This window comes from Aplysia californica, unplaced genomic scaffold (assembly GCF_000002075.1).
Source record: "Aplysia californica isolate F4 #8 unplaced genomic scaffold, AplCal3.0 scaffold00809, whole genome shotgun sequence".
Taxonomy (NCBI): Eukaryota; Metazoa; Mollusca; class Gastropoda; order Aplysiida; family Aplysiidae; genus Aplysia; species Aplysia californica.
This window is the reverse complement of record NW_004798079.1, coordinates 273,003-286,092: the sequence shown is the minus strand read 5'-3', so window position 1 is coordinate 286,092 and position 13,090 is coordinate 273,003. Positions and strand designations below refer to the sequence as shown.

The window sequence follows — 13,090 nt, the reverse complement described above, 5'->3', positions numbered from 1 at the left end:
GAGCAAAGTAAGCCTGATCCCCTGTAAGGACTTCTCTGTTGACATCCACCCCTTGGCGCTCATATGACCTTATGCAGTTGCGAGCGTCGTAAAACATCTACTACATTAAAATAAGAGTAAGCCTGATTCCCTGTAAGGATGTCTCTGTTGACATCCACCCCTTGGCGCTCATATGACCTTATGCAGTTGCGAGCGTCGTAAAACATCTACTACATAGAAATAAGAGTAAGCCTGATTCCCTGTAAGGATGTCTCTGTTGACATCCACCCCTTGGCGCTCATATGACCTTTATGCAGTTGCAAGCGCCGTAAAACGTCTACTAAATTAAAATAAGAGTAAACCTGATTCCCTGTAAGGATGTCTCTTTGACATCCACCCCTTGGCGCTCATATGACCTTTATGCAGTTGCGAGCACCATAAAAACTCTACTAAAACTAAATTCCAACGTTATGTTCTTGGGGCAAGGCACTTTGCACGAATTTGCCCATCTGGCTCGGTGTGGGTGGTTGGCGGGTGCTCTGGTGTGGTTTACTCCTTCTTTCCTATCAAACATCTATCGTCCTTATCTCCCCTCTTTTTTGTGTATGTTACTCTCTTGTAACACGTCTATTCTTCGGCACTTATATGACCTTATTGTTTTGCAAATGCCGTAAAACTCTGGCAGCTGTCTTGGTTGTCTAGTTGTTGTGCCACCAGGCGCATAATCACAATTGGTCGATTTTAAGCACAAGGGGTTCTCCCCAAAAATGCTGTTTTGAGGAAACCGAATGTAAAGTTTTTGCCCCTTGTTCAGTTTGTTTAAAAGACAAGGAGGGTTTTCTCTGTAACATACTCACCAATGAAACCAAATTTCTCATTCGGGTAGGGCAATGACCACTTTTGGTGCAGGTAAAGATTTCTGGAAACCCCCGAAATCTGGGTTAGCCCGCTTGTCCTTACAGGTTACAGTTTGTTTTTTAAGCTCCTTGAACAAACCCTACGTACCACCAGAGCACCCGCCAACCACCGTCTTCTTCCCCAGTTTAGTCGAGCACGTTTGAGAAATGAGATCTCTATTTGGGTGGTTGGCGGGTGCTCTGGTGTGGTTTGCTTCTTCTTTCCTATTAAACATCTATCGTCCTTATCTGCCCTTCTTCTTTTTTATGTTCGTTGCTCTCTTGTAACAGCTCTCATCTTCTGGCGCCATATGACCTTATGCAGTTGCGAGCGCCGTAAAACCTCTTCTAAAACTAACTGAGATCTCTATTTCGGGAACAGCCTACTCCCCGCTTCACCCCTGCGCCCCCGCGTCCTTGACCCGTAAGTGAGATGTGTCGATCTATTCACGGAGTGCTGCTGTAAATCACTCTCTATCGATCTCTCGACGTCCTTCAGTCAGTGCATCCCTTACTCACGTGCAGCACATCGCCTGGTGAGAGGCAGACTTGTTTGACAGGGTAATCAAAGTGAAACGGGACCAGATATAGATCTATATGGCCTGTAGATATCACAGAAGAATCTTACTCGAGGCGGCGACTCTGAGTTGTGAATGAAAACAAATCCGGAATTCATATTGTATGTTCAACCGCCAAAATAATCGGGAAAGTATCTTATTAAATATCAGTTCCAACTAAAATTAAATTAACTTTAGATGTGAATACATAAACACAAAGCAAAGAAGCAGAGATGTCAGTACTAGATCTATATGTTATAGACCTACCAGAGAGTCTAACTCTTTGGTAAAACATGACAATTATCATTTTTTAAATTTCACATTTGGCTGTTTTTGTTAGCCTTTCGTGGCCAGGAGCTGGTGTCATTATAATCGAGGTCACGATCTGATTATAGGACAGTAAAAAGTCGAGGAAAAAAAACAAGCACATGCAGCAGTAAAGAGATTGTTAGGAGTTAGTTCCCCTCACATTTGTGAGGTAGACTCGACCAGCGTTCGTTAGCTTACTTAATCAAGGCTTGGGATTGATTATAACTGTGACCCCAAAGGGGTAAACAGGGTATATGTGGCAATGAAACAGCCATGACTGCTATGCACATGTTCCCTCAACTGTATTGATAGACTCTTCCAGCCTCACTTTAAGCTTACTTAATCAAAGCTTGCGACTGCTTATGGAGTGGCCCGAGAGGGGTGAGGAGGCTATTTATGTGGCCGTGAAACCGTTTTGAATGTTAGGCATACTCATTGTGGATTACGAACCTCTTTTTACTTTTAATTTAAGAGGTTTACGTTTAAGGATGAATTTGACAACGACAATGTTTCAAAATTAGGAAGGGAAGCAGTGATTATTTGATTATATAGACGCTTCGCCCCTGGTGAGAGGGGAGAATTGTGTAAGTCTAATACGGGGTGCCCACTACGGCTGGGATCGGCCGATCGCCCGACTCGATCGCCTCGAAAACAAACGTGTTTGTTTTCAGTTTTACGTTTTAGTGCTTGAGTTGACGTTGTCATTGTCATGAATTATGTATTTTGTGGTGGCGTGTTTACACACTAGTACACGTGGGTGGTTGGCGGGTGCCCTGGTGTCGTTTATTGCTCCTCCTTTCCTATCAAACATCTATCGTCCTTATCTCCCCCTTCTTTTTTATGTTTGTTATTCTCTTGTAACACCTCGCTAATCTTCCGGTGCTCATATGACGTACATGCCTTTATGCAGTTGCGAGCGCCGCAAAACCTCTACTACTAAAACTAAAAATACTAGTAGGCACACACTATAATCTGAGACAGCTAAATTATAATATACGTATTAGTATTAGGCGTACTGTATACAGTATAGGCCTACAGTATAGACAATGGCACCGTTTTTGTAATTGCTCACCCCACACGGACCAATAGAAGTGGTCTTTTTGTGAAGGAAGAAGCCATTATCCGCTTTGTGTGGATAATAAAAGGCTTTCGTTGTTTTGTTGTGACGTTCCTTTTTTTCGGGAAACGGGGGAAGAAAAAAAAAAAAGGGGGGGGGGGGTATATTGGACTATAAAGACAGTCTTATATCGGTGGATAGCATACCGTAGTCACCCCCGGGGCGGTGCCACCGACCATGAAGTGTCTTTAGGCTATTTCCAAAGGGGGGACATTTCCCGTTCTAATTCACAGTAGAATTGTAAATGGGCTGATCCAACAATGTCATGCTCATGACTTGCCTGAACTACAACAGGGAACTGCTGCTTTTTCTTTCCTAATCCTTACTATTGTCATTTCCCTCTACTTCTTTTGTATGTTTGTCACACTCTTGTGACCTGCTATTTCCGGGGTGCCTTGATAGTCGTAGTTGACTTCGTGCTGTTGAAACTCAAGAGGTGAGCAGAGTAAGTCTGATTCCCTGTAAGGACTTCTCTGTTGACATCCGCCCATTAGCGCTCATATGACCTAATGCAGTTGCGAGTGCCGTAAAACCTTCTACTAAAACTTAATACCGTAGTCGTTTTTTGTTGTTGTGCTGTTTTCTTAAATTTCTTTTCATTTTTATTACGGTGAACTTCTTAGCGACGAAAAATGTGTTTTTATAAAGAATTTTGTTTTGTTTTGGGTTTTTTGTTTGCAAGTATTTAACGGTGCTCGCAACTGCAGAAGGCCATATATGAGCGCGCGGGACGCATTAAAAACATTTTCAGTTGGTAAGAAATTATGAATTTTGCCGGGTGGCGGCCAAAGCCTATTCTTGTCGATTTTAGATCGCCAAGGGATCTTTAACGTGCACAACTTGCTCACGGTACCTCTGAGATTTCTCGCCTTTGTCCAAGAAGGCTAGGTGTAGATCTTTTCTACCAGAAGATCAGTGGTGAGACTGAAAGACAGCAGTAAGAAGGAGCCAATGAGTAAGTAGAAAGGCTGCAGAAAGAGCCAGGAGCGCAGAGGAGGGGGCAAAGAGGGTGAGAGGGTGGGGGCAAAAAGAGGAGACAAAAGCAGACGATAGATCTTTGGTAGAGAGCAGGAGGAGGGTAAAGCAAGAGACAATTTTTTAGAAGAAAATTTTTCCCGTCGCTACCCGGGACCTTTGAATGACAGACAAACACCTTAACCTCTAGGCCTCGAGAGCCCCCCAACCACACACTCTCTCACTTGTTGCCATGCATGCAAGCAGGTGCGCGCGCGTGTCTGTCAGTCAGTTCACACTGTATTACATGTACTAATGCATGTGCAGTTTGCACCTTACCCTCCCCCTGACTCTCTCTCTACATACAAGTGAGCGCGAGCGCGTGTCAGTACACTGTAGAACATCATATAGGCTACTTATGCACTATGTACAAGCTTTTAAGTTTAATTAAGTAGTAAGTAGCCTGCTGTAACAGAAACGGGATTGTCTCGTGGGCTATCCCTGGCCCCTGGTTATAATTTTGAGCTTGTGAGTCTTCACAATATTTCGCAGTATTTCGATGTCAAAAAGTTTCCCAATTATTATATTATAAAGGCATTCGGTTTAATTATTATCAACGCTTTTTACTATTTAGAATATCTTTTAAATAGCTGAAAAATTAATCAAGATGTATGTATAGTAAAAAGAAAAGAACACTACTCTAGAGTTTACTCAAAATAATGACATGCACAATATCATACACATTATAAAATGGATAATAAAATTTAGGACGGCAAGATATCAATAACCCGGAAGCTAATGTCAAAATCGCGGGAAGTGTAAATGTTGCCAGGCAAGCAGATTATTGTATGGCTTCCTTCTTCTGCTATTTTTTGCAAACTTGACTTTTCATTGATTTCCCTTATTCCCTGTGGGTGAGTGCAATGGTTTATTAATTGGTTGGGCCATTTTATTTTGTATTTTGCCAGAAGTTTTGCGTTTTTGAAGATTAAAAATCAAGACGAAAAGAACTTGACTGCTCCAGATCGACTCTGCCTGCCTTGTTGACTTTACTCGGAGTAAGTCAGAGTCGGCGGAGCAGAACCAAGTCAGTTGAAAGGACAATTTTAAGGATTTATGAATTTTCAGGTACTGAGAATGTGGGAAAGGGAAATTATGCCAAAATGTGGTTATGGAAAAGATCGAGAAGATGAAATGTGTTTTAATCCTTTGTTTTTGCGGAGTGAATGACGTGTCGTGTTTTTCTTGATTGACTTGAATCTTGAACGTCTTCACTGCTAGATCTATGTTACAGTGCAGTAGGCCTCTTCTAGATCTAGATCTAGATCTAGATGTATCTAGATTCTAGATCTAGATCTAAAGGCCTTCAACTGTAAATTACACATTTTATACATGTAAGAAGGGTAGCCTAAAATGAAATCTAGACTGTCCAGAGTCCAGGAAAGATAATGAATGGAAGGACAAGAGACGTCAAAGGCAAAATAGTAAAGTAGGCCTTGATTTAGATCACTGACTTTACACGAGTGACTTTACTGTCTTTACTTTTACTTTACATGATGACCAATCAAATTATATCATGAGTTACAGAACAGACTTTTAATTGTGGGTTGTGGAGGGCGCCACTGGTAGGTCCTACTCCTTACTTTCCTATTGTTTCTGTCCATCTGTCTTACTTTTTTCTAAGCAGGCTAAGTACTAAATAAAGGATCATGACCATTTCATTTGCCATTACACAATTAATTGTGTTGATGTGCTTCTCTTCACCTAAACAAACAGTCTTTTAGTTTTCGTTTCGTGATGATCATCATCATTGCTGTCTGCCTCAGCCTGATGCTGCAACCATGTCTGTTGACATGGCATCATCAAGAGCGAAGAACCAGTGCCAGACTGAAGAGGCTCTAAACAGCAGTGGGTTGCGACAGTACCATCTCCGGAGGATAGGACCGCCAGCCACCAAGCAAGGAGTTGCAGATGTTATGGAGTGAGTATAGTATGATGATTTTTACGTCAAATTATTGCAGTGGAGGAACCTGTCTGAAGTTGAACTACAAAGAAGTGAGAAATATATTCCACCTTGGACTCGCGGCCGTAAGGTTTGAGTTCGAATCCCGTCAAGGACCTGATGTTGTGTCCTTGGGGAAGGCACTTTACGAATTTTTCTGACTTCAACCAGGTGGGAAGGGGTACCCAGCTATAGATTGCGTAAGATCTTGTCATATATTGTTAATATTTGAGCGCGTACAGCTTTTTTGCGCCTTATTTAAATGCTTCCCGAGATTCCCGACACAGACACCATCGCTGCAACGCAAGACAGAGTGTAGTGGAGGTCCATGATCGCCCACGCCAGTCGGCAAGGCACCGGATGATGATGTTTCTTCCAGAGAAGCCGAGAATGTTTTTTAATGTTCAAGGGTTTGCTTGTTTAATAACTGCTGTAAAGCAGTCGAGCGTGCTCATGCTGTAGTGTGTTGATCTGATATAATGTGCTATAATTTATAATCTCTATATTATTATAATTATTATATATATGCAATTACTATATTATTATTACTCTGTATTTTTAGATTATTGTACTTGCTTTTTTAAAAATTGTAGATTTCAACATAATGACATGATTTTGTACAATTTATAAATGTACTTTCAGCTTGAGTAAGGTGACATCTCTGATTGGTCGAAATCGCAATCAGGTGGACTTTCTCCTGGACTCTTCCAACCCTGTCACCAGTCAGTATATTTCCCGACTGCATGCAAGGATTGTCAGGCAATCTGAAAACTTTCATAGACTTTACGATGACAGTCTCAATGGGATATTTATCAACAATGCAAAAATTCAGGGTGAGATTTGTTTTCTGATATACATTTTTATTTGGCTTTAACCAATGCTTTTCAGTGAAATCCACACAGAAATGTGTTTTTAAATTGCTATAAAAGATTTTGAGCCTCCCCCCCCCCCCCCAAAAAAAAAAAATCAATAAAAATTGCCAAACTGGCGGAAAAATGTTGGATTTCTTCAATTTCTTTATTTTGGCGAGCGCCTGATTTCACCACGCACGATGCCTTTGTCCTAGGCTTGCACTGGTTTTTCTTTATCCAATATTGTCCAACTGTATCTGGTAAAATGCTATAGGAAAGGTATCGGGGTGAAATCAGGTGCTCGACAAAATAATGAAATCCATGAAATCTGCATTTTTCTATCAGTTTGAACGTTTTTGTCGAATTTTTGTTTTTTGGCCCTACACCTTGTAGGTCCATTCAAAAACACTTCTATGTGTGGATTTTATGGACAAGCATTGATTCAAGGCATAAAAAATGTAAATTTGCAGTGTCCACATACTCTTTAGCTTTGGATGTCACCAAACTTTGGCGGCAATTTTCTCTCTAATTTTACTTCTGAAACCAGGAGACTCCACCTCTTTCAAGAGCAAATATCTCGACTTCTATTCAAGATAAATGGATATTTTTTTCAAAGGCAAATCAATAACCTTTAAGATGATACCAATAAAACTCCATATGCCCAAAAATTGACGAGTGCCTGATTCCACTGCGTCATGACAAAATATAAGAGGCTACATTCCCTTCTTGTCAATTTGAATCCTGAATGATTGATGATGAACTTTGCTGTCACTTGTGGATGTTTTGAGGAAGCCAACTCTTTAGTCCTTACTGTTGGACAGGATGTGTTGACTGCAGAAATGATGAAAGTTTTGATTGTATTCATGATAAAGGATTTTTTTCGTCAGTATTTGTTGTCTCTAAAATGTCCTGATTCAAGTGTCATTTGTGAAAATTTTGTTCACGGTCCAACAGGGAGCGTCGTTCTTCAAGAAGGGGACATAATCACGTTTGGTCACCCTCATGGAGTGAGACTGGCGGCCGGCGTGTGGATGCGACAGCCCGACTCTGAGTACCAGTTTATCGTAAGCCGTCGGCCTTGTCTGCTCCATGCATATATTGATGAAGTTTACTTATGGGAATTGGAATTAGATCATGATGCGGCGCCCCCCCCCCCCAAAAACACCCCCAGGGCAGTGCTACTGACTGAAGTGTCTTTAGGCCATTCCCAAAGGGGGGATATTAACATGTTCTTATATGCACAGTAGAATTGTAAATGGGCTGATTTATCAATGTCATGCTCATACTGTGCCGGAACAACGTAGGGGGAACTGCTGCTTTTTCTTTTCTAATCCTTACTATCGTCTTTTTTCCTCTACTTCTTTTGTATGTTTGTCACTCTTGTGATCTGGGGTGCCTTGATAGTCGAAGCAGATTTTGTGCTGTTGAGGCGAGAGAGGTGGGCAGAGTAAGCCTGATTCCCCGTTTGGACTTCTCTGGTGACATTCACCCCTTGGCGCTCATATGACCTTATGCAGTTGCGAGCGCCGTAAAACCTTACTAAAACAAAACAAAACGAGGTTCAGATGGCTGCTAGATCAGAGAAATGAAATGCGTTTTCTGCAGAAACTACAGTCAATAGTCAAACCTGCTCTAATGGCCACCTGTCCAAGATCGACGTCGGTGGTTGACGGGTGCTCTGGTGTGGTTTGCTTCTTCTTTCCTATCAAACATCTATCGTCCTTATCTCTCCTTTTTCTTTTTTATGTTTGTTACTCTCTTGTAACACCTCTAATCTTTTGGCGCTCATATGACCTTATGCAGTTGCGAGCGCAGTAAAACCTCAACTAAAACGAAAATTTTGTCTTAGACTGTGTATCTCTGCTTTTGTCTTTCATTTTTCGTTGTTCTCTCTGATCCATGTATTGAACCAGCTCACTCCCTTCCCTCACCAATGTTCACAGTAGAGAGCATTACATCTGTCACATACAAGCATTTTTATACACTCGGGTGCATGAGAAACACAAATTTGTGTTTAACTGAGAGAAAAATTTGTACGTTGTAATTGATTTGAGGAAATATGTGTGTTGAAAAGCCTAATGGAGGTTGATGCAAACAAATAGGAATTGATCACGTATTTTATTTATAGTTAATTTGATTTTATTAAACCAAGAATTTGAAGGATTGTCTGTAGTATTTGATTTGCTCATTTCAGTGCTCTTTTTTTATAGAGAATATTTGAATATTTTAGTTAGACCTAGTAACTTTTATTTAAAGTGCCTCTTTCGATCTTTTTTTCCTCTTAATTTGTTGCTGTTGCAGTGGGATTAAGAAATGAAGTCAAGAGTTTCTGCTTAGTATATATATATCTTTAGTTTCCCAAAAGTTAATGTTTTGGCATGTCATAATTATCTTTGTGCTTTTTCCATTATATTAGTACCGTATGTTACCAATAGTTATGCCTTATGCAGTTGCGAGCGCGGTAAAACCTCTACTAAAATTAAAACAATAGTTACACTAAGATCCACATATAGATCTGCCACTACAGCATTGGTACTTCTGGTATGTCGATAGCTGGTTTTGAAATGAATAACGGAATGTTGATCTACTTAAAGTGTACTGTAATATGCTAGTTGGTGAGATTGCGTAATAGAAAATAAAATTTGGCAAATTGCCTAAGCTACTATATTTATATATATATGAGATATATGGTCTATGTAGAATTATGTTAATATATTATTATTCTTTTCCCAGTTTGAGCAGTGCTCCTGCTTTGAGACTTCAAGGAAAGAAAAGTCAGGTGTTCTAGAGGACAAGGTAATCTTTTTTGTGGGCATTGCTCTACCTATAGGAAAAGTTTGGTTTCAGTGGTGTGTATATGGTTATAGAGAAAACTTTCCATGTCTTTTAAAGATTTAAAGAAACTGAACAAGGGGCAAAACTTTACCTTCGATTTTCTCAAAACAGCATTTTTCGGGATATCCCCCTTGTGCTTAAAAGTGACCAAATGACCAACATACTTGTAATTATGTATTTTCCTTTGTGTTGAGTAATGGGTGAAGTTGTTAAATGACATAGACATTGTCTTGTGTTAGTTCTAGACCCACTTCTTCTGTAAATGCCTGAAGTAGGAGGTAAACTTTACTGCAGTTTCCCAAAGCTATCAGCTGTCGGGTGGTCGGAGGGTGCTACTGGTATGCATGCAGGTATTCCCCACCTCTTTTCTTTCCGTCTTTTTTTTTTCAGTCTCTGTCTATCATGCGTGGTGGTTTGCTCTGGTGTGGTTTGCTCTTTCTTTCCTATCAAACGTCTATCGTCTTGATCTCTCCTCCTCCTTTTTGTGTTTGTTACTCTCTTGTAATGCCTCTAGTCTTCGGCACTTGTATGACCTTATTGTGTTGTAAGTGCCGTAAAACTCTGTCTTGATCTCTCCTTTTTTGTGTTTGTTACTCTCTTGTAATACCTCTAGTCTTCGGCACTTGTATGACCTTATTGTGTTGTAAGTGCCGTAAAACTTTTAGTAAAGCTTAAGTCTGTCATGCTTTTTACCTCGCCCAGACTGGCCATTTTTGTGTCAGCGTGATTTTTCTCTGCGTGCTTGCTGAAGCTAAAGTAAACTTCAGGCATTAAATGCTTCGTCCATGTCATTAACCTGTAGAATTTGCAAAGTCATGTCACTTGTGATATTATGATCTGAGAGTGGAAATTTTCTCAGCAAAAGACAGATGGGGCAGACAGCTTTCTTTTAGCACTATCACGATTTTAAAACATCTTTTTTTAACCCTTCCAGCCCCAGCCATTTTTGTGCACTCCCTAACCCCAGTCCCAGCCAACACAGCAGTATTTCAGAAAAGCACTCTAAAAACTGATGTAGTATCTTTGTAATGAGGTTTAGATAATGACTTATTAAACAATCTTTAAAGGTAAATGAACAAATATTATAACAATTACTGTTTAATTAGGTTCGCTAATTTTTTTAAATGCACTAATTCGGTACCCGCCGAAATTGAAAATATACGCTCTTGGGACGGTTGGAGGTTCACGCACTGCAGAAAATATACGCGTTTGGGGCTGGAAGGGTTAAAATTCGAAACCATGTACTTAACTTTAGACTTCATAAGATTAACACTTTTTGTATCTTGATTTTTTGTCATGCAATAAATGTAAATCAAAGGGAGAAAATAAAACTGGCAAAAGTGTGCCATACATGTTTAACATTTGTACCCCGCAGAGGGTTTGCGTGCTAAGTTTATACATTTTATTTTTATAAGTGTCGAGTAAGCAAAAGGTAATTGAGTGCTGTCTGTTCAGTTGCTGTAGTTTTTCTGCAGGGGGGACATTTTTCCTATTTTTCCAACGGGTGGTTGGCGGGTGCTCTGGTGTTGTTTTCTTCTTCTTTCCTATCAAACATCCATCGTCCCTATCTCCCCTCATCGCAATGCCTCCCTCAAGTAACCACGTGTCCTTGTCATCTGGTCAGTGCCAGAGTAGAGCAGGCTTTGTAAGTCTGTAGGTGTGTGTAGGAGCTTGCGTCGAAGAACTGCCAGGTTTGGGCAGTGAAGGAGATGTTCAACGGTCTACTCATGGAGTTTGTGTAGTGGGGTTCCCACATGGGGTTAATTCTGTTTATGTGCTTGTTGGTGTGTAAGCGTCTATCAAGATAAATAGGTATTTTTTTCATAAATAGCAAGACAAATGAATAAGCTTTCAGATGATTTCATTATCTCCACATGACCAAAAATTGATGAGCGCCTGATTCCACTGCGTTATGACACAAAGATCTATATAGAAACAGGAACTTATGGACTGTAAATAGATTTCACGGTTCATGTGCTTTTATGCCTTTCTTGACCATCTCTATTTGTATTTCTTCTATTTATGCATTTACAGTTTCTGCTAAACTAAGATGACCACTTTTCTCCTAGACAATAGATGGTTGTCTTGGACAGGTTCGACTACATCAATACTGTATTTGCAGATTAACATTCCTCAAGTCGGTACAAGTGTTCCACAAACGCCGGTGAAACCAACGGCAACGTTAGACTCGGAAGCCGTCCTGTCTGCCAGCAAGATCCTGGACAAATGTATCACCACCATATCTGGACTGGCTGAGTCGCTGGGAGCCAATCCGACAACGCCGCAGGGCAAGTCCGTCGTGTCTGCGAGAGGATCTACTGCGTTTCCAAGTCCAGTGAGTGAAGAGATTTTAAGATAAGATAAGATAATATTTTATTATCCCAGAGGGAATTTTTTCTTGGCTGTACAGGACCGTAAAAACACATCAGGTTTTCATAAACATTTGAATTATATATATTACTCTCATTAAAATTCAATGTGAAAAGAAAAGTAAAGCTGACAAAATTGCATATCACATCAGATGCATCATTCAACCACATGCAGGAATTTAATTACAAGACCTTTGGGGTTATATAGATACATACATACTCTAAAGACTAACACACACACATCTATGCTTATTCTGACAATAGCCTTATGCTATATGGTAAAAAAACTTCTTTTATATCTTTCTTTTTTTGTTTTTAGAGGTACTTTTTAAAGTCATTGTGACGCGATTTCTGGTCATTCGGCAGTGCTTGAAGACATGCTGTTAGAGCAATCTTATAACAAAAAGATGGACAACTTTGTTTATTTATTCATACAGATTTTTCAGTTTCATTTTTTAAAATCAAAAACTTTAAAAGGCAGTCAACAACATGCCTACTTAGAAATAATATATATGCAAATTCTTGTTTCTGATTCATTTATGATAATGATTGTTCCAAATGTGCAGCAACATTGCCTTTGGTATGTATCCGCTATGTCCTTAACACTTTGCCACCTCATCTCGTCGATCGGCGATGTTTTCCATCCAGTGTCTTTGGATTTTCCCCCAAATATGATGGCAAAGTGTTAAAGTATTCTTGTTGTACTGTGAGAAAAACAATTTTAAGTCTTACGAGAAACGGCAATGTTTGAAAGTGACAACCCTCGCCGGGAAAATAATGCTATATTTAATAATAATAATAATAGATAGCATTTGTATAGCGCATATCATCCCCGCTCAACAGCAGGCTCTATGCGCTCTACACTATATTATCATTTACTGGCAAATATTTTGTATTTAGCAAAACTGGTTAGTTGTTTGAAAATTTTAACATATATCAGGGATGCCGTTTTTCAGTTATTTCCGTTCTTTTCTGCTATTTTGGGTATCGTCGTTCTTATTGTTGAACTGATATGATGTTTAGCCGTGCAGTCCCGACATTGAAAAGAATAGGACTGACGTGGTGCTACCTCTAAGCTCTCTGACGATACCTGTAAACTCAGTGCTGAGAACTGTAAAAAAACCAGTCATCCTCCCTCCAGGTCGGGGGGTTGAGTCACGAGGCTAACAACCTCTCTCGTAAAAAGAACCTGTTACTGAAACACATGCAAGCAAAAACCAT

General features: G+C 40.1%; 1 protein-coding gene across 1 annotated transcript in view; it reads left to right on the top strand.

Annotated features, from left to right (window-relative positions):
• The first annotated feature begins 4,589 nt into the window (after positions 1-4,589).
• The window catches only part of LOC101860531, a 24,901-nt gene continuing 16,400 nt past the window's right edge, over positions 4,590-13,090 (top strand). The window contains exons 1-6 of the mRNA XM_013088777.2: positions 4,590-4,726; positions 5,639-5,793; positions 6,457-6,647; positions 7,620-7,729; positions 9,399-9,461; positions 11,623-11,835. Of these exons, the coding sequence (XP_012944231.1) occupies positions 5,654-5,793; positions 6,457-6,647; positions 7,620-7,729; positions 9,399-9,461; positions 11,623-11,835 (717 nt within the window). The 5' untranslated portion in view covers positions 4,590-4,726; positions 5,639-5,653. The remainder of the gene's footprint in view (positions 4,727-5,638; positions 5,794-6,456; positions 6,648-7,619; positions 7,730-9,398; positions 9,462-11,622; positions 11,836-13,090) is intronic.